This window comes from Polistes dominula, unplaced genomic scaffold (genome assembly GCF_049000335.1).
Source record: "Polistes dominula isolate Pdom_NZ unplaced genomic scaffold, Pdom_raw_medaka contig_11, whole genome shotgun sequence".
NCBI lineage: Eukaryota > Metazoa > Arthropoda > Insecta > Hymenoptera > Vespidae > Polistes > Polistes dominula.
The window spans coordinates 4,419,144-4,444,005 of record NW_028301154.1 but is presented as its reverse complement, the minus strand read 5'-3'; the positions used below and the strand labels follow the sequence as shown (position 1 = coordinate 4,444,005).

Genomic DNA, 24,862 nt, shown 5'->3' with positions numbered 1-24,862 from the left:
TGTAAGAATACTTGCGTCAATTGCCTTTTATCAGAGATGATGACGTTAAGTTAGATACGAGGGCCAACCAAAGGTGCACCATAACAACGGGTACAGGGTCCAATAGATCCATCCCTCTTTGATTGCGTAATATATTAGTAAATATTTACAACGTTGAACGATCGTTGAACGATATTTAAAAAAAAAAATATTTTATTTTTTTAAAATCCACGTTGCGTAGGCGACACTTCGCATACGAATAACGCAATGCAACGTGATGCAACGTGATGCAACGTAAAGATATTTCTTTTTATTACTTAAAATTGTATGTCGAAAGTATACAAATAATTCTGTTGTTCTTTCTTCCTTAGGAAAGAAGGAATTTTTCTATTATTTATTATTATTTAGATATGTTAAATATTTTCGGGTGCCCATAATTTAAATGTCCTATCGTAGGAACTGGTCGCGATAAATTTGTGATCGGGAGAAACATCGATGGACATCACTTTGCCATCGTGCCCTGGCAAAGTTTTTAACGGTTGCCAGGTTTTGTTCGACCAAATTTTGGCCGTATTATCGTACGATGATGTAACCAAATACTGGCCTTCTCCTCTTTGATATTTCACGTCCGATAATAAATTGGTATGAGCAGGAATAGTGTATATGCAAGACCTTTTCCGTAGATCCCAGATCTTGCAAGTATTATCTTCGCTAGCTGTGGCTATGTGATAACCATTGGGTGAAAAATCGATGCCAAAGATAGATTTTAAATGCCCTTCCATGAACATAATGCATCTACCCGTTCGTAAATCCCAAACTCTACCAAAAGAATCATGACCACCGGTAGCATTGACACTACCATCCGACTGAAAGCTATATTGGAATAGAAGACGTATTTATTTATTACTGCCTGTATTAATATATATCATTAATAACTTTTTAGAATAGTATGCAAATTACCTCATACAGTGTACAGCTCTAGCATGACCTTCTTGATGCAAAACTTCTGCCTGTTGTTCTAAATCCCATAACCGCCAGGAGGCGTCGTAACAACAAGTTCCAAGAAATCTTCCCGATGGATGAAAAGCAATCCGTGAAACTCTGTGTGGTTCATGTCCTTCAACTTCTGCTAAAGGTTCTTCACCTTTACCGCCAGCCCATAATTTGACAGTACCTAAAAAGAGACAATTGTATAAAGCGACTTAAGAAACAAAAAAATACTAAAAATACCTTAAATATGAATACCATCTGAAGCACAAGATGCCAATACGCATGTCTGTCCTGCTTCGTCTCCTACAATCTCTTCGGAAAGGGTGACATTAGGATGGAAAACGATGCAACTGACGTTACAGGCGTGACCTTGAAGAGTTCGTAAGAGAGTACAGTCTGGTACAGACCATAATTTGCATAAGCCAGACCACGAGGCTGTAGCAAGAATTTTTGAATTAGGACTAAACTGACAAAACGATATTGGTCTTGTATCACCGATTTGAGAACAATATATGGATAAGGCTTGGAGCTTTTTCAAAAGTTCTTGTCTACGAGCTGTACGGGTAGCACCTGGCAATTCAAAATCCTGTCTTGCTTTTTCTAACCTGATTTTTGCCCTGGCTAAAGAAAAAGCTGCAAGAGAAGAAAAAGAAGAATCAACATACAAAATGAAAGCTTGTTATTTCGTTTTTCTTGAAAAATATAAAGTTGGTTGTTATTACTTGCTATCCAATAACGAGCTATTTGAAGAGATTCCGGTCCCTCGTGATACCACGTAGATTCTGTATCCCTCTCAACCGCATGAGAAGGCTTTTCTTCTTCTTCGTGTTTCTTCTTTATCGCATCCTCTCCAAGGCTCGCCAACAACTCTCTTAATCTGGTTCGTCTATCTGCAGGACCTTCGCCGAACAAACATATTGGCTCGCCTAACTGTCTTAAATTCTTTTTTACCTCTGAATCATCCGTGGATACGTTGATCTGTCTGGCCTTCTTCCTGCGTTCAAATTCTTCCAACAATGCTTGCCTATCTTTCGACATTTCATCTTCCAATTCCATATATTCATTGGAGATATGTATATTGCCAGCCATGGATACGTTAATTGCATCGTTAGAATTATTGGCTTCTTTTTCTTCTTCCGAACCCTCTGCTGCTGCAGCAAGACGAGCACGTTCTGCTTCTTCCAAAGATCCATAATGTACAATTTTTTGTTTCTTTACATATACCAAATCTTCGTCGTCTGACATATTTTCTGAAACTATTGTAATTCATATAAATTAATGAACATATTAATTGATAAGCATTTCCATTGAAATATATTAAACTATTTAATAGAAGAAAAATAGAAGAAAAATATAGTGCACATAATAAATAGTAAGAACAAAATAGATGAATTTCAAGCAAAACTTAAACTTAACCTCTATATGCAATAACGTATTAACATTTTCTTTTATATACCTTATTAATAATTAACGTAGAAATTTACGTTTTTTCACCTAAAGAATTATCCTTCTAATGCACAAAATACTTTGACACTTGTAATTAATATTTAAAACGGTTATAGGTAGAATAAATAATACATAAACAATGTGATGACATATATCAACCGAATAAACCGCCCACAGTGTACAGTGATCCCAGAGACTTTAGTTCGTCTGATCGACACAGGGGCGTAAAATTATCGTACGCCCCGGGAAAATTTGAAATCCGACAATTTCTCGAACGAGATTTTCAAAATGTGGAAAAAGTGTCAAAGGTCCAACTTTTTCAAAGTTGATGACCTTTGATCCCCCAAATGGATCGTACAGGACCTCCAATTATCGTACGAATGGGATCATTATCAGTGTATCGCAGCCAACTGCATACACGATGACGACACGATGAGCTAATATCGATTATCGAAACTCGAGTTGATGAATCTATGGACTATCGACTATCGAAGTGGCTATCGATTAGTGTTTCGAGAAGAGAATTAGTCAGAGAATTAGGAAGGAAATCTTAGAACAGGAAACAGCTGAACTGTTCTTCAATCGTATACTTATCATCATCGTTTATTTTTAAAAAGATACGATGATTTCGAGAGCAACGGAGAAAAAACATGCTAAAGAGAAAGTTTCTAGTGGGATTTAAAGAGAAAGAAAATATTAAAAATAAAATAAAATAAAAAACGTGCAACCCTGATTGTGAAACCCTAAATTGCTTGCTGCCTTGTTGCCTTTAGAAGAATAGTCAAGGTTTAGTTGCTACGTGATATTGTTGTTGTATATTCATTCGTATACATTGCCTTTTAAAGCGGGAACAATCGAATTTGTTAATTGAATATGGCGGACTTTGATGCCATTTACGAGGAGGAAGAGGAAAATGAACAAAATTTGGAAGAGCATTATGTGACGATGGTGCCTGATCCTATAATTATTCGTGGAGCTGGAAATATGACTGTGTAAGTACATGCATAATATATCTATTGTGTTGTTTTGTTTTTAATGAAATACTTATTATACTTTGATATCCTAGGTTTGGACTTAGCAATCGTTTCGAATCCGAGTTTCCCAGTGGCCTGGTATCCAGAGTAGCGCCGGAAGAATTCAAGGCAACCGTTATGAGAATAAATAGCGTCTTAAAAAAGACTTTACCAGTTAACGTTAAATGGTTATTCTGTGGTTGCGTTTGTTGCTGCTGTACATTGGGATGTTCTTTGTGGCCAGTCATTTGCCTAAGTAAAAGGGTGAGTCTTCATTTGTTTAATCACACATTCTACTTTTATACTATTACTATAATTATGTTCTTATTTTAAATAGACACAGCATTTGCTTAATAAATTGTTAGAATGGGAGAATGGTAGACTGTATCATAAACTCGGGTTACATTGGCGACTAACTAAACAAAGATGTGATAGCTCCTCCATGATGGAATACGTATGTTGAAAAAGTTACAATACAATTTAATTGTTAACCAAAATTTATGAAATAATACTATTTATTAATTTGCAGGTACTTTTAATCGAATTTATTCCCAAAATACCGATATACAGACCAGATTAAAATAATGACTTGTATAATTGATGAAATAGGAAATATAACAGGCACTTAATTAGCCAGATAATGTTAATTTCCAATTATATTGAATGGATAAAAGGCAGAGTAGGTATTGCCATAATGCCATAGATGTTTGGTGGAACGCATATTTTTGTAAATATTATGCGTAGGAATACACAGTACAATAATAAGATAGATATATGGGCAATAGCAGCAGTTATAGTTCTCAATTGACGCCAATGTTGCATTATATGATAATACAATCTACACAAGTTACATTGATTGTAGAAATTCGAATGGCGTTAATCGAGGTCGTCCCCGTCTGCGCGTATGTTATTACCATTGATTTAAGATACCTTAGAGAGAAAGATTGAAATGAACGATCGAAATACGAGCCATTTACACTCTCATCTTTCATAATAAAATGAAAGAATCTTCTTGTTGATATGTATTATTGACGAATCGAGAAGGGATAAGAAGGTATTTTGTCGAATTTACGACATTTACGAAGAACAATGTTTTAACGGATACTCTTCTGAAAAAAGTACTATCCGCAATTTAGCACTAGCATAGAAAGAAGCACTATTATTTCTTATTTTTCATTTACTTTTATCTATGTACTAATATTTAATAATACAATTTATTGGCTAATTAGTATACATTTGAATTCTCAGGTAAGAAATTAATCTCGATCAGTACAACGAACATATTCAATTGTAGAAAGTAATGTAAAAAAGTGAAAATGACTGTAGGACAATTTTTGTATAGTTCGCAAAATATATCACATATACGTCATGTGTTGTATATATTTGTGTATACGTATAGATTTATTTTATGTATAGATTGATTTCTTACCACAGTGATATTAGAAATAACGCTATGTATATGTACAGCTCGTGTACAGCTCGTGTACAGCTCGTGTACAGCTCGTTTACAGCTCGTTTACAGCTCGTTTACAGCTCGTTTACAGCTCGTTTATAGCTCGTTTACAGCTCGTTTACAGCTTACGAATTCATTTTAAATACAATTTTAATCAAATGTTACAAGCAGAATTATTTTATTATAAAGAAATATTGAAATATGCTTTTGCACTTAACTTGCTATTCCTTACAATCGCTGCATATTGTTGATTAATTATATAATCATGCACGAAATAGTAACAATAGACATTTATAATTTATAATCGGCGTCGGTGCAAGAAAAAATAAATATTAATTGTCTCTTCTTCGTATTACTGTCATAATCATGTTTTGCGTGCAATTTGTCATCCTAAATAATATCAATTATCTGGATAGTGGTGTACCCTGCTGTATGTCATGTATTATATATATATACATATATATATATATATATATATATCTCAGGATAATCTTTTTTTTATTTTACGTTACTATTACTAGATAATTAAATAACGATTCATTGTTCATTTACTTATCTAACGACTATACGATTCGTTTTGATTTGTTAGAAACGATGCGATTAGAAATAATGATAGAACACAAAGTGAAATTTGTAATCGATACACATCGTAATAGATACCTTTGTTGCTATTCAGTGGCTGTGAAGAAGAAAAAAAAAAAGAAAGAAAAAGAAAAAAAATATTTTTCCAATTGTATGTAAATTTTAAATATATATATGCATTTACCAACAATTTCATCAAACTTGTATGAAACGAACAAACATGTTTTATCAAATGCTAGTCACAATTTTCTGCATTGGATTTATCTTTTTGAAATTTTTGTATTTATTATCACGAAACAATAAAGGTTAAAAAAAAAAAAAGTTAAAGAAAGTTCGAGTTTTATATGAATCGTCTCGTATTTGTTGGTAGATACGCGAGTTGATCGAAAATAATGAATGTACTTAATCTTATCCTCCCTCGTCCATCCACCCGAAGGAACTTTGAACACATCTACTACATCGTCATGTATCTATAGACGCGTGTAATACAGTCGTCTCTCTGTTCGCAACCATATATGATATACATGCTGGTATCTGCATTGGAATGATATTTACAAAGAATAATTCGATGTTATGATAATTGACGACAGGTGCCTTTGCAGCTTCTAATAACAGGAGATCATCACTGTTCACGATAGTGACAAAGTGTCCGATGGAAGATGTGTGATCGATCGTGCACAGACAAAACTTAATATTTTATTTATTTATTCATTATTATAAGAATTTCAACAAAATGCTTCATTGTTTCTTTTTTTGTCACCTGATCAAAAGTGTGAATTAGTTGTTCATATAATAAAAAATCATTGTAAATACGTTTACCTTACTTCTAAATAGTAATTTACCTCAATTTTATAATCATAAATATTCGTTTTATAATTTGAAAGACATTCAAATATTGTTATTTACAATGCTAGTTGCGTCAGGGTTGCAACCGACACAATCTTGTAATTCTTCCAATACATATTCTTTCAGGTAAGAATTATTCTCATCACCACACATAGACGACTCGTATGTAATGAGTTATGTTAACGATAAAACGATATTATTTTTTTTTTTTAAGGACCGACAAGGAATGTTCCTTGAACCTAACTGTTTTGGATTTTCTATATAATTTCACGGAACCTGATTTAGAAATAACGTGGCCATGCGAAGCACGTTATTATTGGTTGTCGTTACAACCATTCGTTAAATTTGTACGATTTTTACTCAGTTATGTGACTCCATTTATTATAATTGTCGGTAAGAATTATTACCTACTTTTATTTCATACCAATAGATTAAATGATGAAAAATGAATGACATTATTTTATATGTCCTATATATATAGGCGTGATATTAAATACCGTATCGTTTACAATATTAAATGCACCCGTGTCAGGTGACTCGAGCTTATCCTTATATTTAAAAGCTCTTGCTATATCCGACAATGGAGCATTAATATTTAATTATGCAGTAGGTATAGCAAAATCACAATTTACATTTGTCAATGATCTTTTCATGGTAAGTTGTTGCACAATGAATATGTATAAAACAGTTTCAATATAAAATAATAATAAAATGTTATAGATATTTTAATGTCACATTTAACATTTGCAGAACAGTAAATTTCTATGCGATACCAGTTCTGTGACAATGGAACTCTTTCAATTTACATCTACTTGGCTGGTCGTATCTTTAACATGGGCTCGAGTTTCTGCTATTATTTTTCCATTCGAAGCTCATAGTAGTAATCCTGATCGTTCTGCAATAATAAGTGTAACTACTCTGACGTGCGTCAGCTTCATAATATCATTAACAAAATTATACTCTGGAGGTAATCAAATAAAAAACGAAGTATTTGAATATATAAATTAGATAAACTGTTAGCTGTAACATCTAACTGTTCGAAGAGTAAAAGTATTTCAAGTCTGAATAATTGTAGGATACGAAACTGATAGCGTTTTTGAATTTAAACCCTGTCAAAAGAAAATCAAACCTTGGGGTAGCGCTATGTATGTATATATCGCACTATCAACTTGGCTACCGCTTACTTTTATATTTGTTGGTAATGTTTTACTAGTTATACATATGAAAAAATTGGACACGCATCGTAGACAATTAACTCGTAAGTAGTTATTATTAGTTTTTGTATGGTCAACATTTTTCTCCAGATATTTTATCTGTACCTGTCTGTCTATACACACGTTTTTCCTTAGGCAGTTTCTGCCAAAATATTAATAAATCAAATAAAAAGAGTAGGACTTTATTAGCAGTATCAATGGTATACTTAATTTTGCTATTACCACTTGGAATAGTTGAAACTTTGGAGCTCTATTGGGATGTGATATTAATTAAATATCCAGAAAATAATATAAAAGAAAATAAACAATACATCAATTGGTAAGAATGCTATACATTAATATATTAATTATAAAATATATACATAGGAAAATATATGTTTTAGGCTAGAAGAGAAAATGTTGTTGAAGTGGTGTCGTGGACTATTCTTTCATCTATACCATTGGAATTTTGCATGCAATTTTTTTTTATATTATCTTACGGGAGAAAAATTTCGAAGCGTTGTAATACAAAAATTGATCGATTGCAAAATCATATTAACATCGACAAAATTAACAAAGTATCTTCCCTGGTGTAAGTGTGAAGACCGATTCAAATCTATACGAACTCCGAGCATATTGCTTATCAAAGTTGTCACGTTCGACGAGTCTTTCGTTAACAATAATATTACTACGCAAAATAGTAGCAACGTTGCATCGATCATTTAATCATTGTGGATCATTGTGCAACTAAGTTGAAATAAAACTTAACAGTTGTAAACTGCCATAAATGAAAAAGAATAATTTAAGAATTAGTTATAATCCAATGTGTTCTTTTCAGATAATGCGATATTTTATGATATGAATCATTTATTTCTTTTTACATGAGAGAAATTTATATACGAATGCAGTAAAATATCACAATACATATATATATGCATATATACATATGTAATTAAAAATATTTAAAATATGTCTGGTCCCAATAGAAGTTTCTAAAGTGGATACGACTATTTCGTATCTGTTATATTTAATACAACTTCATGAATATTTTCATATTCTTTGATTATAGAGACAAATTATGAACATTATGCAGTTAATTACAATTAATTATTCCTGTTTTATATACTGAAATAAATAAAAGATAAAATGTATAAAGATTATGCTCTTATTCTATTCGTATATATGCCTATACTCTAACTGTATCACTCTTTGTCTGGTAACTGGAGTAAAACAAACTTCATCAATTGAATTATTTCATACAGTACACGAAATAACAAAACAAGTGTACTTTCCTTTACTAACAAAATATATATATATATGTGTGTGTTCCATTTGCTTTTACAAAAAATACCCAAACTTATAAAGGTATAAAGCTTTTCAATTACATATGTATAAATAATAACAAATTTTAATACATCACATTTTAAAACTACACTAACTTCTATATTACTAAATGTTTCGTACAAGAAATATATATTTTACATAATTCAATGAATTATTTAAATATTATTTTATATATAATATTTGTACATAAGAGATGTACAATATTAATATTAAAGATCTGCTTACAATAATTTATGGTACTGATAAAAATACTTGAAATTATTAAATATTTTAACAATATTCGCAAACGAATCGAATTTACATTAAGTTGCCGTCTTAAGACTATAATGAGTTTTTTTAAATATAAGAAATAATACATTATACTCTTTTCTATATTTAATGGAAAATAATTTATAACAAGATATGCTACAATACTGTGCAGTTAATAATTTGTAACTTTTAACTGCAAAGTATATAAATAATACAACACATGATTTCATTCAATTGTATAAATACGAATTGCTATTAAAACGAGATAAAAATTGTAATTTAATATATATTGCAAACATTTGCGTAAATATAAAGATGTTATTACAAATTAGTACTGCAATACTGCAGAATCTCAATCAATATATGCTACAAAATAGAAAGATATTTTTCCAAGAAATAAATTTACTCAGAATATGATCTTGATTTTTAAGGCAACAGTTATTTGAACAGTTATTTGTTTCTCATTGTTTTTTTTTTTTGTTTTCTTTCTATATGCTTGTATAATTCAGTCTTCCCTTATACGAGTAAAATTTTATAAAAACTTATACTACTTTGTAGTATAAATTTTTTCGAAATTTTCTATTAAAAAAAATATAGGATATATTTATTTAAAAGACGAATATCAAAGGAATAATAGAAAATGTTTGCAATATCAAAGCAATTATTATATTCTAAGGCCGAAAATTGTAAAACGATGATTATGTTGAATGAGAAATACTGTATGGAATTCTGTTAACATAATTAGTTGGAAATTGACCCTTTTTACCTTTGCATTCGCCATATAGCCAGTCGTCCGATAGTCTTGACAAAACTTTAATTTTGGCTCCTTCCTTAGAGTACGATTATAATCAATATTTATATATTGTATAAACATAGCAAAGTTTCAGTATATATGGACTGCAAAATAAATGAAGAATAATGTTACTTTTGCTAACTCACCTCAAACGGCAAATCTTCGGAGGTCTCTCCCTTAAAAGAATATAGGGCAACAACAATGTCATCTTGTAATCCAGGTAATGGAACTTTTATATCAAGAAAGTTGATTGGAAATATTCCTTGTCGATTTCCCACCCTTCCTTCCATCCAATCGTCGTTGACAACTCTTATCAAGGTAACAACATCCCCTTCCTTTAAAGGTAAATCATCTGAATGTGTGACAGGAAAATCATAAAGCGCGATACCATAGGGTGTTTTAGAATTTTCCTACAAATTTCAATTAATTTCAAAGTTTACATTATCTTACAATTGTATAAAAAGGAAACAAAGATAATACGAATGTAATATACATTGATATTCCAATATACCTGAAATTCATTTTCAGATTGAGTTAAGTATTCCAAAGGTGGTGCTGGTGGTGGTATCGTTGGCATCGGAGGAGAAGGCTCCTCTTTTAAATCATCGCCCCACGCGTCATTCACCGAATACGACAAGTCCAGGGATATTGGCTCGCTAAGAGGTCTCATCGTTCTTTGTAAGTTCAAAGTAGATGAACTTTGAATTTGATTGATATTTTCTTCCAACTTTTGTTTTAATATCTTTGGTGCTGGTGGTTTAGGTGGCTTTGGACGTATTATCGTTGGCACAGAGTGAATCACTTTAGAACTAGTTTGTCCAAAAGGCACTTGTTTATCTGTATAATTATCATTGAAAGCAAAAAAAGAGGTATCTCCAATTTGCCTGACATCTTCAAACCTTCCACCAGTATTTTTGTCCTCTATCGGTCCAAATGGATCCGACATTGGTTGTTTCATTTGCCATGGATCGTTGCTCGGAAACTTTTTATTAGACATGCCAAAAAAATCAAAATCATCTTCAAAGGCACTTTCCGTCTGAGAGGTATTACCGCTGCTGGTAAACGCAGAAGGATTGGAATTACCATCGCTACCAAAACTATCTATGCTAACACCATCGCTGCTAGAACGCGTGGTAAACGTAGGAGAGCCAGGTGGACTAAGATCTATCAAAGATAGTGCTCCATTGGTATTAGAAGACTGGCACGAGACCTGGGACAAATTCAAAGTAGAACGAGACGTATTGGAGTGTTCTTGCTTGGCTGCTTTCCACGCAAAGAAATTAGACAAAAGTTCCGTGGGTCGAGTCTGGGAAAATAAGATAGAACGATTAAATAAATAACTTATAACGATATAAATCTACAAGAAAATAGCTCTTATCGGTCTTACAGGTTTTTTTAATTTCTGATCCCTCTGAGTTTGCGTATGATTTTGGTACTGATTGAATTTAGGCGGAGGTGGACGCGGTGGTGGCTTCTTCTTCTGAATCGGTTGGCTTATCAAATTGCTACCAAAAATATCATTCCTAATGAAAATATAAAAGTTTAAGTTAAATGATTCTTTAGAAGATAGGAAGTTAGAAAATGACATAACAGTTTAATTTGGCAATGTATTTGCAACACAGTAATAGACATTCTTTGATGGAATGCGATTGCAACATGTTGTTTATTGCACGCTCTACCGAGAATGACTTTACGTAAACATAGTTTCTACTTTAGGTACACTTCTTTAAAAAGATCTAGTGTAAAAGGAGAAGAAAGAAAATAGTAATGCGTCTAACTTACGTGCTACCCCAGACATTGTTGCTGCTTCTTTGTGGAAGAGAATTGACTGGTGGACGAGGAGCCGTACGCGTAGGAATCCGCATCTCTGTAAATAAATACACAAGGAAGTGGCAGTAATCAAATGAAACAATAAAGAGATCAAAGCTGGCGATGTCACGGTCTTGTCACGACTCTATCACGACGCTATCACGACACGACGTATATGACAACGATTTCTTGTCAAATGTAAATCCATATAATTTGTTCAAAGTCGTAGAAAATGTGGAGGGCGATCCTCTGAAAAATACGCCCACTCGATTTGCGTTAAACTCGATTAACGAAGTGATAATACATTTGAAATGCGACACGTTCGTTATCGATGACTAAAACGGCACGATTAAAGGCCCCACTCGTAAATGATAACTTTGACGTAGCTGCGATATGTGTGTGTGTGTGTGTGTGTATGCTGACGCGAGAAAATTACAATTGAAAAAGAGACAGATAATATTGATCGACTTCTTTACCAAACTCCATTCCGAACAAGTCCTTATCGGTCAAGCATTTCGTTTACACCTCTTTCAATAGAACTTTTATCGAATGATGGAAAAAGTCACGGAGATATGTAAAAAAAAAGGCCATGACAAGGACAGTATCACGACTCACCTGTTCTCACGTTCGCGGCCATTTTTCGCTTGACGCGCTGACGACGATTTATCGAGCTCGCGGCGGGATTGATAATCAATTTCAACTACAACTTTGATACTTTCTCTTTCCGTTAACTTCTTTCTTTTAATATTTCCCCGATTTATTAATTAACTTTCCAAATTATTCTTTATAACGTGATTACGTGCTGAATTAATATCTTCTTTGTAGAAATTCAATGTGAATTATTATGCCATTAAAATGCAGCTGTCTGTCATGGCAAGAAATAATCAAAACGATCAATTGTGAAATGGTAAATAACGACAATTAAATATAAAATATTATATTACTATATAATCGTTTGACTGAAAGAAACTACGCATTACTTTCAACTGTGATAAGAAGAATCTAACAATATCACAATCATGAAAGATTTTTGGAGATTTATTTAGTACATAGAACTTAAGTTTCTTTATTGGTCTTAATTCGTTTCTTTTTCTCATTACAGTTATTCTTAATTCGGAATAAAAATAATGAAAACAATATGTTAGCTGTGCGATACTGTTATGTTCTAGTTTTACGATGACATATTTGTGATTTGTATCTGGCATAACGATGAATATACAATAAATCCTTCTCTTCATCCAGTAATTATATCAGACACAAGTGAGATAAATATCTATATTTTTTTTTTATTTCAATTCCGTATATATATATATATATATTATTTTATTTTTTAGTTAAATTCATTATCCTCTTCTGTTTAAAATTTGTTTATGGATCATATATAAATTTGTTGTCTATATAACTTACATAAGTACTCCACTCTATAATCTTAGTTCAATTGATAGCAGTTGCTCAGTAAAGCAAATGGACTCTATTAATCCTTTGCAGACCTATATCAAGTGTGACTCGACATAACATTTCATTCTGGCACGTCCTATGTCGAGTGTGGATCAACACATGGAACAACATTGCATACTGGTGCATCTTGCATCAAGTTTTATCTTACTATATCCTAATCTTAGTCTAAATGAGATAAGATTTCATAAGTACATTATGTTAGTAAGGTCATGAATAATGAATTTAAACCTGTTACAACGAAATATTGAAGAGCGCTTAGACCACAAAAAGTTCAAGATTACTACCTACTCAATGGCTCACATTTCAAGCACTTAAACTAACTTCTAGATAAGCATTTCTCCAATTTTTCTGCTATCTTGCACAATACATGTTTTGCTTTTTTTTTTTTTTTTGTTTTTACAATGATACACCGTGATATAAATTTTTATAGCATAACGCTTTTTATTTAACTTCATAGATTGTGATTATTCACATACTACAAAATATGTGAAATTTGATATAAAAATTCAACAAGAACTTTGATCTTTTGTTTCTCTTTCTTAGAAATATATATACGTGTAAATTCAATTGCATCATACACACTAATACATCTGTGTATATACAACGTAATCATTAAGTTATCTTGTAAGATAAGATAGTACGTGAACGTTCATTCGGAATTTCGAATCGAGTTCATTCGTATAGCAGGAAACTGTAAGAGTATCGAGAGAGAGAGAGAGAGAGAGGCTATTATTGTGCATTTGAGGTGTTAATAAATCATTGAGGTGATTTACTCGAAGTCAGATGCTTCAGTAAATTCGTACTGTTGTTATTGTTATTTTAAAAAGAGTTGAAAATTGTTAATTAATAGTGTTAAAATAGTGACCATATTGAAGATACTATCTTTACAAGATTAAGTTGGCAGTATTAGATTTGTCATTTTTATTATAAGAGATATTAGAAAATGGCAACGTCTACTTTTATTAGCAAAGATATAACCGATATTGAAGTAAGTACTCAATTATTTATAAAATATGACTCCAGCTTTTTTATTTATTCATTTATTCATTGATTATAAGCTAACAGTATCAATAATTGTATTTCAGAATGTATTACAATTAAATCCAAGAATAAAATCATTTGCAAATGTTGTTCCATCCACTGCAACTAAAGCAATTAAACAAAAATGGAAAAGAAATATCCACGATAAATGTGACGTAAGTTTAACTAATGATAATTATTTGACAACATTTAACACTGTTGAAGCAATAGTTATTTAAAGTTTTAAATTAATCTGTTTTCTATTAGCTGTTGAATTATCAGTTATCACTGATTAACACTCGTATCTTCTTCACGCACAAATTTGTTTGATTAATTCTCTTCTATGGAGAAATGAAAAATCTATTAAACTTCGAACGTTATATAAAGGGGTTTATAGGAAAACAAAATTTAACCATAAACGCTTTTGTCAAACAGATTGTACATACAATGTATAATAAATACATTTTTAATCTAATAACTTCACTGAAAATTACAGAATTGTTTACCATTAAAAAATAACTTCGATGACATCAAACATACGACATTGAGTGAAAGAGGTGCTTTAAAGGAAGCGGCTCGTTGTTTGAAATGTGCTGATGCACCTTGTCAAAAGTCTTGTCCAACGCAATTGGATATTAAATCTTTTATTACTTCAATATCGAACAGAAATTATTATGGGGCAGCTAAAGCTATTTTTTCGGACAATCCCTTGGGTCTTACATGTGGAATGGTTTGCCCAACAAGTGATCTTTGTGTTGGTGGATGTAATCTTTATGCCACTGAGGAAGGACCTATCAATATTGGTGGTTTACAACAATTTGCTACCGATGTAATCAAATTATTTTTACTTAACAAAATCTTTGCTAGTCAATTTCTAAGGAATTCTTTATTTATGCTTTTAGATTTTCAAGCAGATGAATGTTCCTCAAACACGAATCCCTAATCAATCCGTTCCACATGCTGATACAAAAATCGCATTGATCGGTTGCGGTCCAGCGTCTTTATCTTGTGCTACATTTCTTGCACGATTAGGCTACAATGACGTAACTATTTTTGAAAAATACAATTACATTGGCGGTCTCAGTTCTTCTGAAATTCCACAATATCGACTTCCCTATGATGTAGTAGATTTTGAAATAAATCTGGTTAAAGATCTCGGGGTCAAAATCGAGATGGGTAGATCGTTAACAGAAAAAGATTTAACGATTCGGGTAAATTTATTTTATCATTTCAATGAAATTTTTCTTTATTTTATGTATTTAGAAATCAAAGAAAAATAATCTTTCTTTTGTTTTTGTTTTTTTCTTCCAGGGACTTTTAAAAGCAAATTACAAAGCTATTTTTCTGGGCATTGGCCTTCCCGAGCCAAAAACGTTAACAATATTTTCCGGTTTAACATCAAACGAAGGATATTACACGTCCAAAAGTTTCCTTCCTCTTGTAGCTAAAGGTAGTAAACCTGGAATGTGTTCTTGTAAGAGTAACGAAGAATTACCACGACTACGAGGGAATGTAATAGTTTTGGGTGCTGGTGACACAGCATTTGATTGTGCAACCTCTGCTTTAAGATGTGGTGCTAAAAAGGTCTACGTTATTTTTAGAAAAGGTTTTACTAATATTCGTGCTGTTCCTGAAGAGGTATGTAATTATGACTGTGTATTTCAAATATTTCATTAACTTCTGACTCAAGTACAAAACTTCAAACTCATTTGTGATCCTATAATAATTCAGGTTGATCTGGCTCAAGAAGAAAAATGTGAATTTATACCTTTCCAATCACCAAAACGAGTGATCGTTCGTAATGGAAGAATTGTTGCTGTTGAATTTTGTCGAACTGAACAAAATGATGATGGCGACTGGGTTGAGGACAATGAACAGATATTCCGATTAAAAGCTGATTTTGTTATATCGGCTTTTGGATCGGGATTACATGATTTAGATGGTAACTAATAAAATAACATATAAGTATAAATAATCAATAATATATTTAAGTAAATGTAAATAAATACTAAATCTCGATAATGATTCAACAGTAAAACAAGCTATGGTACCAGTTAAATTAAATACATGGGGCTTACCAATAGTGGATACCAAAACCATGAGCACATCCGTTCCTGGAGTATTTTGTGGTGGTGACTTGGCTGGAGTTGCACAAACTACTGTGGAATCTGTTAATGATGGAAAAACGGCTGCTTGGTACATTCATAAATATTTACAGGTACATATTTATCTTACTCTCTTGTTACTTTATTGTTTTATTTTATTATTGAATTATTTTATAGGAATCCTTTGGTTTAATGGTTCCAGACACACCGCAATTACCAAAATTCCATACACCGATTGATGAAGTTGATATAAGCGTAGAAATGTGCGGTTTAAAATTTGAGAATCCATTTGGCCTTGCATCTGCACCACCATGTACAACTAGTGCAATGATTCGTCGTGCATTTGAAGCTGGCTGGGGCTTTGCTGTTACTAAAACATTTTCTTTAGATAAGGTACATCATTGAAAACCATGTAAAAAATCATAATTTACATTTTCTTATATGTGATATATAACTTTAAGGATTTGGTTACCAACGTATCACCACGTATCATTAAAGGAACAACATCAAGACATCATTTTGGACCTGAACAAAGTAGCTTTTTAAATATTGAATTAATATCTGAGAAAACTGAAGCATATTGGTGTCGTAGTATTACCGAACTAAAAAGAGATTTCCCTGAAAAGGTTTTTACAGATTTCATAAAATTTTATATTTTTGTTAACTGTATGAAGTATATATATATATATTTCTCTGTGCATATATGTATTTAGATCGTGATCGCTAGTATTATGTGCACTTATAACAGTGCAGATTGGACAGAGCTTTCAAGGAAAGTAGAAGCAGCTGGTGCTGACGCTTTGGAATTAAATTTATCTTGCCCACATGGCATGGGAGAATCTGGAATGGGCTTGGCATGTGGACAGGTTTGTATGAACAATTTATTTCTTTATTTGACTAATTAAATAAAATGCCAGTAATATTTGTAGGATCCAGAGTTAGTAAGAAATATTTCAAGATGGGTCAGAGCAGCAGTGAAAATCCCATTTTTTGTTAAATTGACCCCAAACATAACCGATATTGTTTCAATTGCTAAAGCAGCTTACGAAGGAAATGCAAATGGAGTATCTGCTATTAATACAGTGCAAGGTTTAATGGGATTAAATTCTAATGGGATACCATGGCCTGCTGTAGGATATCATAAATTGACTACATACGGTGGAATGTCTGGAAATGCAACAAGACCACAAGCTTTAAGAGCTGTTTCATCTATTGCTAAACAACTTCCTGGATTTGCCATACTTGGTATTGGTGGAATCGATTCCGCAGAAATTGCTTTGCAATTTTTACATTGCGGAGCATCGATCCTTCAAGTAATTTTTCAAGTTCATTTTGTCTATATATAATATAATATATAACTGACTGTATATTGATATTATTTATTGCAGATTTGCAGTGCTATTCAGAATCAAGATTTTACACTTATCGACGATTATGTGACTGGTTTAAAAACATTATTGTATTTGAAAAGTCTTGAACAAACAAAAGATTGGGATGGTCAGAGTCCACCTACTTTTAAACATCAAAAAGGCAAACCAGTTTCTTTGCAACATGCTCTTGGTAAAGTAAGTATCAATATGTTTGTATCATTGTGTCATCAGAATTATTTATATTAACACGTGTTGACAGAATATACCATACTTTGGAGAATATCAAAAATTACGAGAAAAAAAGATTGCAGAGATAAAAGAAAAAATGAATCCATTAGATGTTAAATTTTCATCAACAAGACCAGCACCAGAACCAATTGGGACAGTACCAACTATAAATGATGTTATTGGAAAATCATTATCTCATATTGGAGCTTACAAAGAATTAAACAATCAACAGCAAGTTATTGCATTAATAGATGACGTATGTTAATTATTAATATTCATTATTTTTGCATACTTATGTTGTTTTAATGTGAACACCTTGTTCTCTTTATTTTATTTTTTTTTTTTAAGGATATGTGCATAAATTGTGGAAAATGTTACATGGCTTGTGCTGATTCTGGTTATCAGGCAATTACATTTGATTCGGAAACTCATATACCAAAAGTTACTGATGATTGTACTGGTTGTACTCTTTGTTTATCAGTATGCCCGATTATTGATTGTATCAAGTAAGTTTTTATATTTATTATTTGAATTATAACTGAATGAATAATTAATCATTATTTGCAGAATGGTTCCAAAAACAAAGCCACATATCATTAAAAGAGGTATACCACCAAAAGGTTACATCGAAGCATTGGGTTAAAATTGCTTAAACATTTTTAAACAAGTATCAATTATTACTAATAAGTACATTAACATACACAATAGAATACTTATTTACAAATTTAAAACAACTTTCAAATATTGCCAAATAATTTGAATTTAAAAAAAATGGATTGTCAAACCATTGATATTTCTTATCTGCATGTAAATCTTGTTTATAATCGACACATTTCTTGTTGATAAGGCTGAAATGAAAAAAAAGAAATGAAGAACATTTTCTATTATTATAAATACAATAAGAAAAAGATATTAATAAGAAAAATGAAATGTTATATATACCCAGAATACTTGTTGCATTTTACAATAGGATAATCCTCGTCGAAACTTTGCGGACTCAAAATGTTGAAATAAGTTATTCCAATTTTGGTGGCTATGATTGATTTAGCGCCTTTTAAACAATTGTAAAATGCAGAATCGCATGAACGATGTGACCTGTAAAAAAGAAAAATAAGCAACTAACTAAAAAAAAATATATTTGTATATATATATATATATATATAAAATGATTTATACAACCTCGTAAAAAGTCCAACATTTTTAAGACCGTATTTCGTTTCGCCTGCATTAATATTACTGGAACATTTATCATGATCTCTACAACAAGCATCTGTACTTGCAAAGAAACCAAGGTCTTCATCGTTTTTTGCTATATCGCCATCACCACACCAAACGGTACCTGCAATCAATTTTTAATCAAATTAAATTTCTATATTATTGATTATTAATTATAATTAAATACCTGGATAAATAGCTCTGAATCTATCAGAAATTGAATTCAAAAATTGACCGTATCCTAAGTTGGTCTTATTATTAATTTCAAATCCTTTAATTGGATCCTTAAGTTTATCCGGTATTTTCGATATAATTTGCTGTACACCTTTTCCAAATATTTTATTTGCATTTCCCAAAGCTTCGACCGGTATTAAAAGTGTGCTAAGAAATTCTTCAACTGTGGAAAGCTTTGTAGAAACTTGATTAACTTCGAAGTTTTCTTCAGGTTCTTCGTATTCAAGTTTATTTTCTCCTTGATTGTTAATATCATCAATATTTATATCATCATTTTTACTATCATTTTTACCATCATTTTTATCAACATTTTTACCAAAATCAAAAATCGGTATAAAATTGATTAATTTATTCTGCTCGACCTTTTGTTTAGGCTCGTGTTCGAGTTTATTTTCTTCATGATTTTCAATCTTATCAACATTCTTGCCGAGACCAAAAATCGATCCAAATTCTACCCCTCTACTTTGGTCGATCGTTAAGATTATTAAAAACGTTAATAGAAAAAAACGTGAGTAGAGCATTTTGTTGATTGGTAAAATATTATCTATCTTTCTGAAAATCATTTCATATAAGTTATTCATTTGATAAATTATTTCTTTTTGAAATATCAACAAAATTATATTCTGTTTCTCTTATTTAGATATATTTTATAAATATTTAGATTTTCCAATATTAATATTTTTATTGTTATAAAAAAAACCAAGCTTAACAACAAAAATAAATCAACTATTTAAATATTAGACGACTTACCAGTGAAATAAGAAGTCAAGTCACAGGTCGCTTGACTCTGTTGGATGTGAACTGTTCGTTCAGAAACAATTCTGCAACTTTTATTCTACCAACTGACTCAGCCATACGGAATTAATTCCATTAATATTAGTCTTTTAACAATTGTGCAAATATCTAAATAAACGAAAAAAACACTATTACCTCTTTTAACGATATAAACAACAATGGTTAAGATTGATCATCTATCATCAATTTTTTGTAGTCTTGTTTTTTTCTGTTTTTCTTTTTAAATACAGGAAATATATTTGTTAAATAGTAATAACAGTTGGGATAAAAACCTGGTAAATAGATACAGTAACTAGATGAAATTAACATAGAAATTAGAAATATTCTATTTCCGTGACAATTAATTATTTAAAAACATGTAATGAATTCTATTATTTTTATTCAAATTTTCCTCACAATCAGTAGTTTTATACGTTTTGTATTGGAATGACATAACTTAAAGTATACGGGTAAAAAAGAAAAATAAACAGGAAATGTTTACATGTCAAGACTAAGAAATAAGACATGACGCGTTCGTGGAATAAAATTACAATCTATCAGCGTCTCTAACAAAGTCAAGTTCTTACCGTTTATTGCACAGTATTTCTAAGAATATGTACTATTACTTACATAAAGATTATTGATAGTAATAATTATGCTAGCTTCAATCAATAAATTGGAAAATTGCATGAAGATAAAACATGTAAGAGAGACATTCGTTAACTGAATATTTATGAATAATACAAAGAATATTCAACTTATCACTTATTAATGATATTACTATTAAAAATAACTCTCAAAATAAAGATTATTAGTAATAGCTTTGCGTTATCTTCGATAAATAAATTTCAAAATTACACGAAGATAAAATGAAATGAAATTTTAATTGGAAATTTCTAAATAATATAAAGAAATATAAAGAATATTCATCTTGTTACTTATCGATAATATATATATCTATATATATTTCCATTTAAAAATAATTTTAAACGCGAAACTTTTCTCTTTTTACCTTATAAACCATATTAATCACAATTCATTTGTCAATCAATATTGATTTAAACACTTAATCATCAATTTTAACTTATACGTATATATAAATATACATATACAAATAGACTAAAATACAAAAATATATATATTAACAAGATTATAATTTATTGCAAGTTTACATTTACGAAAAACAGTTATTTAAAATTATACATCACAAATTGTAACATCTTATAATGAATGGTAACTACGCACATCATTATTTTCTTCTTTTACTTCTTTTTCTCCAACTCAATTGTACAAAAATGTAAGAAGAAAATGATTACTCAATCGAATTTGTAACTTTATTATGTTCAGGTGATTCATTCTTAGATAGACTTTTGGTATCTGAACATTCTCCTTCTTCTAAAGCTCGACGTTTTTCAAGTCTTATACATCGTGGACAAGAATGATTTCGTTTAGACCAACAAGCACGATGGTATACGGCTAAACATTGTTGACAACTTATTGCACAAGTATCCCAGGGATATATAACTTCATTGTTTCCACACATTTCGCATAAATGACCTCTGAAAATATTACAAATGATATCATGTACTTTATGATTTATAATATCCATACATATATATGGAATTGCATATACTTTATATACAGGATATCCTGTAATCAATGGTATAAACAAGCCAAACAATGTAAAATAAAATTGTTTTTGCATTGCATTTGCAATTGTACGTATACTAAATTGCCCTAATTTTCCTCGATTACAGAAAACATCCTGTATATATAAAAAAAGATAAATAATTGAAAGTTTACCTAGCTTTGCACAATTCACATTGTTCAGTAATATGAGTATGCATGATATCATAAGAAGTACGAATTTCTTCTAGTAAAGCACCATTTTGTAAATTAATGAGATCTTTTATAGAATAATTTCCCGGATTTTCAATCACATGTGTACGTAAACCAATTTTCCATGGCAATCCTTGCGTATTGGCTTCTGGACATATTACTAAATAACGCTTCATCATTTGCATTTCTTCTCTCATTTTCTATATATATATAAATATTATTTGATTAGGTATTTATTGTTATATATTTAATCAAACTTATTATTTATTGTGTCATCAAATTTCTAATATCTTACTTTTACCAAAGACAAATCTGGAACCAGTGTAAACAATTTTGGATTTAATTCTTCCAATAGTAAGAATGGACGATCTTCAAGAAGCGCCAATAATTGAGCTGAAGCACGACAGACAAGCCTTGGTTCCATATCCCAATTTCTAATAACTCTCGCAGGTATTACCATAGTTGTATTCCAATGACATCTCTGGCAATAATACAAGCCGGTGTAATCGCACAGTCGTGGCTCTATCCATGGTGATTCTACGAGTTTACAATTATTACACATTACAGAGAAGAAGAAAAAGAAGAAGAAGAAGAAGAAGAAGAAGAAGAAGAAGAAGAAGAAGAAGAAGAAAGTAGTAATGAAATGAAATGAAGTACTAAATGGACTACTCCTTCATTATGAATACTAGCTATGTGGTTACCTGAACTTTTAAAAGGGCTGCCAAAACAAGATAATAACAATCCTTTTGGGAATGCTTGTAAGATATAACATATTAATGTAATTAAATAATATGCATTTCTATATGATTAGCCGTATTTTAATAAATGAATACAATTAAAATAGATATCATATAGTATGGAAAATTTATGACTTATCATTTACGTGGATAATTTAATATGGAAAATCACTTACTAAAAGTTATTCGTATCTTGCATTCTGCGCAACGGTAGCCTTGATTAGATAATCCTCTTTCGGGACAAATGTCTTTAGTATAAGTATAACCACCGGCTTCACTTGCAATAACATGTACACAAACACGACATATATTGCTTAAACATTTCCAATGAACACTGAACCTACAATCTATTACATACAATATTAATATCAACTAAATTTGAATCATTTACTAATTGTAGTTTGCAGTTTACTAATTAGTTGAATTTACCACTGCACATGTACCAAGACTGCAGCATCATCCAAATGGTGCCACTACAGTGATCGCAATATACAGGTCCAGAAGAAGTAATATGATACTTTTGAGGAACCAAATGATGACCAAGTATTACATGAGTTTCAAGAAGTTTTTGATCTGATGTTTCTCGTAATTCTTGAACTCTTAAACGTAATTCAATTAAACGTCTTACAAGCCATTTCCTTTCATCCGAACACTCTGCGCTTTCTAATACCATTTGTTTACATTTTTCAATCATTCTTTGTAGATCTTCAGCGGATGTATCCTATCATTTGTAAAGATGATCATATAATAAATATATGTGTATATATAAAGACAAAGATAATGTAAACATTGAAAGAAAAGCATAAATGTATAGTAAACCTGAGACAACGAAACTAAAGGTTCTACAGATTTCAGATTAAAGGGTATGCTGCCTTTACTGTCAGAACTGTCATCTGCTTCTCCTGTCATATAATCGGATAACGAAGAAGGTGTTGAAGTTGTCGTTTCAGAACTATTTGCACGAGCTCTAGTCTCCTGACTATTTTGTTCCTCGTTACTAATTACTTTTGTGTCTACCATATTTCTTATCTTTAATTTAACATTTGCAATGATAACAACTCGATAACCGAGTGTTTTACATTGATTTATCTAGAATTAAAATGTATTGTAAAAGAATTTAATTATTTTCCAACATGTTAATAACTAACTTTACATTTTCAAATATTTGCTTTTTTGTAATTGAACATATAACCTTTATCACACGTTAAACAGTATAACTATGGTTAGTATCAAAGTTGGCCTATAGAGAGTGCAGTATAAACTGCATATTTTCCTAACCAATAATTTCGTTTAACGTGTTAAGTATTTAATAAATAAATCATTGTTAAAATATAACACATTATGTCACTGCTCATAAAAGTATTAGGTTTAACCAGAACAACATTGCAATCTACATTAATCAAAAGAGTAAGGGATTGATCTTCGCCATTGATAATTGATTTTCTTTTAGTTTTCAAAGTACAATTGATTTTTAGGATATACCTGTAAGATTGATTTCTTCTTCACACACTTGCTATCAAGAGGAAAGTAATACAATTGAAAATAGTAATGAAATAGAGAATACCGATGAGATAATAGTAGATCCTGCTAAAGACCGAAGACAAGTTATTCCCGTTGAAACTAGTATAGAGTATATGTTAAGCAGTGGTAAGCTCCATTTGATTAAATCAATATTATAATAGAAATATTACATTAAGATTGAGATTTAGAATGAATATTTTGTCTACGTTCTAACATTTTAGCTTATAAACAAACTTACGGGGATGATCCTGTATGGACAAAATATCGAAGAAATCATAAAGGACAATTTCCTTCAAGAAAAACAAGAAAAACCTGTGTAGTAAGTATTTATATTATATTTATTGTAATTATATTGCAACTAATTCACTATTAATTAATTAATTTCTAGAGAGGTGGTATCATAAGTACTGGTAACCCTTGTCCAATATGCAGAGATGAATATTTGATCTTGGATCATAGGAATGTTAAATTGTTAGAACAATTCATTTCTAAACATACAGGTGAAATATTAAGTTATCGAAAAACTGGCATTTGTCAAAGAAGATATAAACAACTTCTTGTAGCTGTACTTAGAGCAAAAGAATACGGTACTTTATTGCTCGACGTCCCTCTTAGAGAATACGACTATTCTGAATGGTATAACGAAAAAACACAACAACATTAA

General features: G+C 31.0%; 8 protein-coding genes across 20 annotated transcripts; 4 read left to right on the top strand and 4 right to left on the bottom strand.

The window, feature by feature from the left end:
* Positions 1-267: 267 nt before the first annotated feature.
* On the bottom strand, positions 268-2,612 carry U4-U6-60K (U4-U6 small nuclear riboprotein factor 60K). The gene is made up of 5 exons (XM_015328871.2): positions 2,426-2,612; positions 1,692-2,225; positions 1,225-1,602; positions 940-1,153; positions 268-852 (listed from the first exon to the last, which is right to left on the bottom strand). Exons 2-5 carry the CDS (start codon positions 2,212-2,214, stop codon positions 393-395), a joined length of 1,575 nt encoding a protein of 524 aa, XP_015184357.1. The 5' UTR covers positions 2,215-2,225; positions 2,426-2,612; the 3' UTR covers positions 268-392.
* A 330-nt stretch (positions 2,613-2,942) lies between these two features.
* LOC107070517 (cysteine-rich hydrophobic domain-containing protein 2) lies at positions 2,943-6,275 on the top strand. The gene is made up of 4 exons (XM_015328793.2): positions 2,943-3,407; positions 3,482-3,692; positions 3,766-3,882; positions 3,958-6,275. The coding sequence occupies exons 1-4, from the start codon at positions 3,289-3,291 to the stop codon at positions 4,006-4,008; spliced, it is 498 nt and encodes a 165-aa protein (XP_015184279.1). The 5' UTR covers positions 2,943-3,288; the 3' UTR covers positions 4,009-6,275.
* A 27-nt stretch (positions 6,276-6,302) lies between these two features.
* Positions 6,303-9,735, top strand: LOC107070515 (uncharacterized). 4 transcript variants are annotated; one of them, XM_015328788.2, is made up of 7 exons: positions 6,303-6,435; positions 6,524-6,702; positions 6,791-6,963; positions 7,060-7,276; positions 7,385-7,567; positions 7,758-7,842; positions 7,907-9,735. In XM_015328788.2, the coding sequence occupies exons 1-7, from the start codon at positions 6,371-6,373 to the stop codon at positions 8,226-8,228; spliced, it is 1,224 nt and encodes a 407-aa protein (XP_015184274.1). In that variant the 5' UTR covers positions 6,303-6,370; the 3' UTR covers positions 8,229-9,735. The 4 variants fall into 4 exon arrangements, with proteins under 4 accessions (XP_015184274.1, XP_015184273.1, XP_015184275.1 ...); XM_015328787.2 differs by having other exon boundaries at positions 7,659-7,842; XM_015328789.2 differs by lacking the exon at positions 7,385-7,567.
* Positions 9,560-12,359, bottom strand: l(3)05822 (SH3 domain-containing lethal (3) 05822). 3 transcript variants are annotated; one of them, XM_015328786.2, is made up of 6 exons: positions 12,313-12,359; positions 11,671-11,755; positions 11,276-11,411; positions 10,400-11,194; positions 10,035-10,298; positions 9,560-9,925 (listed from the first exon to the last, which is right to left on the bottom strand). In XM_015328786.2, exons 1-6 carry the CDS (start codon positions 12,332-12,334, stop codon positions 9,794-9,796), a joined length of 1,434 nt encoding a protein of 477 aa, XP_015184272.1. In that variant the 5' UTR covers positions 12,335-12,359; the 3' UTR covers positions 9,560-9,793. The 3 variants fall into 3 exon arrangements, with proteins under 3 accessions (XP_015184272.1, XP_015184268.1, XP_015184269.1); XM_015328782.2 differs by having other exon boundaries at positions 9,560-9,921; XM_015328783.2 differs by lacking the exon at positions 12,313-12,359 and adding an exon at positions 12,174-12,307 and having other exon boundaries at positions 9,560-9,921.
* A 105-nt stretch (positions 12,360-12,464) lies between these two features.
* su(r) (dihydropyrimidine dehydrogenase su(r)) lies at positions 12,465-18,826 on the top strand. The gene is made up of 17 exons (XM_015328781.2): positions 12,465-12,604; positions 12,800-12,957; positions 13,186-14,143; positions 14,241-14,351; positions 14,672-15,004; positions 15,078-15,386; positions 15,487-15,813; positions 15,907-16,117; positions 16,209-16,393; positions 16,458-16,673; positions 16,742-16,906; positions 16,994-17,146; positions 17,210-17,593; positions 17,669-17,845; positions 17,910-18,134; positions 18,227-18,384; positions 18,446-18,826. The coding sequence occupies exons 3-17, from the start codon at positions 14,099-14,101 to the stop codon at positions 18,519-18,521; spliced, it is 3,075 nt and encodes a 1,024-aa protein (XP_015184267.2). The 5' UTR covers positions 12,465-12,604; positions 12,800-12,957; positions 13,186-14,098; the 3' UTR covers positions 18,522-18,826.
* On the bottom strand, positions 18,513-20,216 carry LOC107070516 (uncharacterized). Of its 2 annotated transcripts, none has more exons than XM_015328791.2 (5): positions 20,078-20,216; positions 19,281-19,879; positions 19,058-19,217; positions 18,821-18,973; positions 18,513-18,726 (listed from the first exon to the last, which is right to left on the bottom strand). In XM_015328791.2, exons 2-5 carry the CDS (start codon positions 19,846-19,848, stop codon positions 18,549-18,551), a joined length of 1,059 nt encoding a protein of 352 aa, XP_015184277.2. In that variant the 5' UTR covers positions 19,849-19,879; positions 20,078-20,216; the 3' UTR covers positions 18,513-18,548. The 2 variants fall into 2 exon arrangements, with proteins under 2 accessions (XP_015184277.2, XP_015184278.2); XM_015328792.2 differs by having other exon boundaries at positions 19,281-19,875; positions 20,078-20,211.
* On the bottom strand, positions 20,020-24,296 carry DEF8 (differentially expressed in FDCP 8 homolog). Of its 7 annotated transcripts, none has more exons than XR_016178570.1 (8): positions 23,497-23,863; positions 23,107-23,398; positions 22,854-23,024; positions 22,642-22,695; positions 22,236-22,477; positions 21,905-22,140; positions 21,347-21,660; positions 20,020-20,230 (listed from the first exon to the last, which is right to left on the bottom strand). XR_016178570.1 is itself a non-coding variant. In XM_089178515.1 (8 exons), exons 2-8 carry the CDS (start codon positions 23,695-23,697, stop codon positions 21,414-21,416), a joined length of 1,443 nt encoding a protein of 480 aa, XP_089034641.1. In that variant the 5' UTR covers positions 23,698-23,766; positions 24,160-24,296; the 3' UTR covers positions 21,237-21,413. The 7 variants fall into 7 exon arrangements, 6 of the variants coding, with proteins under 6 accessions (XP_089034641.1, XP_015184261.2, XP_089034642.1 ...); XM_089178515.1 differs by lacking the exon at positions 20,020-20,230 and adding an exon at positions 24,160-24,296 and having other exon boundaries at positions 21,237-21,660; positions 23,497-23,766; XM_015328775.2 differs by lacking the exon at positions 20,020-20,230 and having other exon boundaries at positions 21,237-21,660; positions 23,497-23,766; positions 23,831-23,950.
* mRpS18B (mitochondrial ribosomal protein S18B) lies at positions 23,945-24,862 on the top strand. The gene is made up of 4 exons (XM_015328779.2): positions 23,945-24,084; positions 24,153-24,324; positions 24,420-24,517; positions 24,587-24,862. Exons 1-4 carry the CDS (start codon positions 24,019-24,021, stop codon positions 24,860-24,862), a joined length of 612 nt encoding a protein of 203 aa, XP_015184265.1. The 5' UTR covers positions 23,945-24,018.

Bases quoted from the DNA above. Each gene is read 5' to 3' on its own strand.
- U4-U6-60K (XM_015328871.2), bottom strand. From the start codon at position 2,214: ATGTCAGACGACGAAGATTTGGTATATGTAAAGAAACAAAAAATTGTA. The intron at 1,603-1,691 runs GTAATAACAACC...CTTCTCTTGCAG, and splicing joins AGCTCGTTATTGGATAGCAA to CTTTTTCTTTAGCCAGGGCA. The intron at 853-939 runs GTAATTTGCATA...ATTCCAATATAG, and splicing joins AGAGCTGTACACTGTATGAG to CTTTCAGTCGGATGGTAGTG.
- LOC107070517 (XM_015328793.2), top strand. From the start codon at position 3,289: ATGGCGGACTTTGATGCCATTTACGAGGAGGAAGAGGAAAATGAACAA. The intron at 3,693-3,765 runs GTGAGTCTTCAT...TATTTTAAATAG, and splicing joins TCATTTGCCTAAGTAAAAGG to ACACAGCATTTGCTTAATAA. The intron at 3,883-3,957 runs GTATGTTGAAAA...ATTAATTTGCAG, and splicing joins GCTCCTCCATGATGGAATAC to GTACTTTTAATCGAATTTAT.
- LOC107070515 (XM_015328787.2), top strand. From the start codon at position 6,371: ATGCTAGTTGCGTCAGGGTTGCAACCGACACAATCTTGTAATTCTTCC. The intron at 6,703-6,790 runs GTAAGAATTATT...CTATATATATAG, and splicing joins TCCATTTATTATAATTGTCG to GCGTGATATTAAATACCGTA. The intron at 6,964-7,059 runs GTAAGTTGTTGC...TAACATTTGCAG, and splicing joins TTGTCAATGATCTTTTCATG to AACAGTAAATTTCTATGCGA.
- LOC107070516 (XM_015328791.2), bottom strand. From the start codon at position 19,848: ATGCTCTACTCACGTTTTTTTCTATTAACGTTTTTAATAATCTTAACG. The intron at 19,218-19,280 runs GTATTTAATTAT...AATTGATTGCAG, and splicing joins ATTCAGAGCTATTTATCCAG to GTACCGTTTGGTGTGGTGAT. The intron at 18,727-18,820 runs GTATATATAACA...TTTTCATTTCAG, and splicing joins AAATGCAACAAGTATTCTGG to CCTTATCAACAAGAAATGTG.
- DEF8 (XM_089178515.1), bottom strand. From the start codon at position 23,697: ATGGTAGACACAAAAGTAATTAGTAACGAGGAACAAAATAGTCAGGAG. The intron at 22,696-22,853 runs GTAAGTGATTTT...ATATCTTACAAG, and splicing joins CAAGATACGAATAACTTTTA to CATTCCCAAAAGGATTGTTA. The intron at 22,141-22,235 runs GTAAGATATTAG...ATATATATATAG, and splicing joins CAGATTTGTCTTTGGTAAAA to AAAATGAGAGAAGAAATGCA.
- mRpS18B (XM_015328779.2), top strand. From the start codon at position 24,019: ATGTCACTGCTCATAAAAGTATTAGGTTTAACCAGAACAACATTGCAA. The intron at 24,085-24,152 runs GTAAGGGATTGA...ATTGATTTTTAG, and splicing joins AATCTACATTAATCAAAAGA to GATATACCTGTAAGATTGAT. The intron at 24,325-24,419 runs GTAAGCTCCATT...CTAACATTTTAG, and splicing joins AGAGTATATGTTAAGCAGTG to CTTATAAACAAACTTACGGG.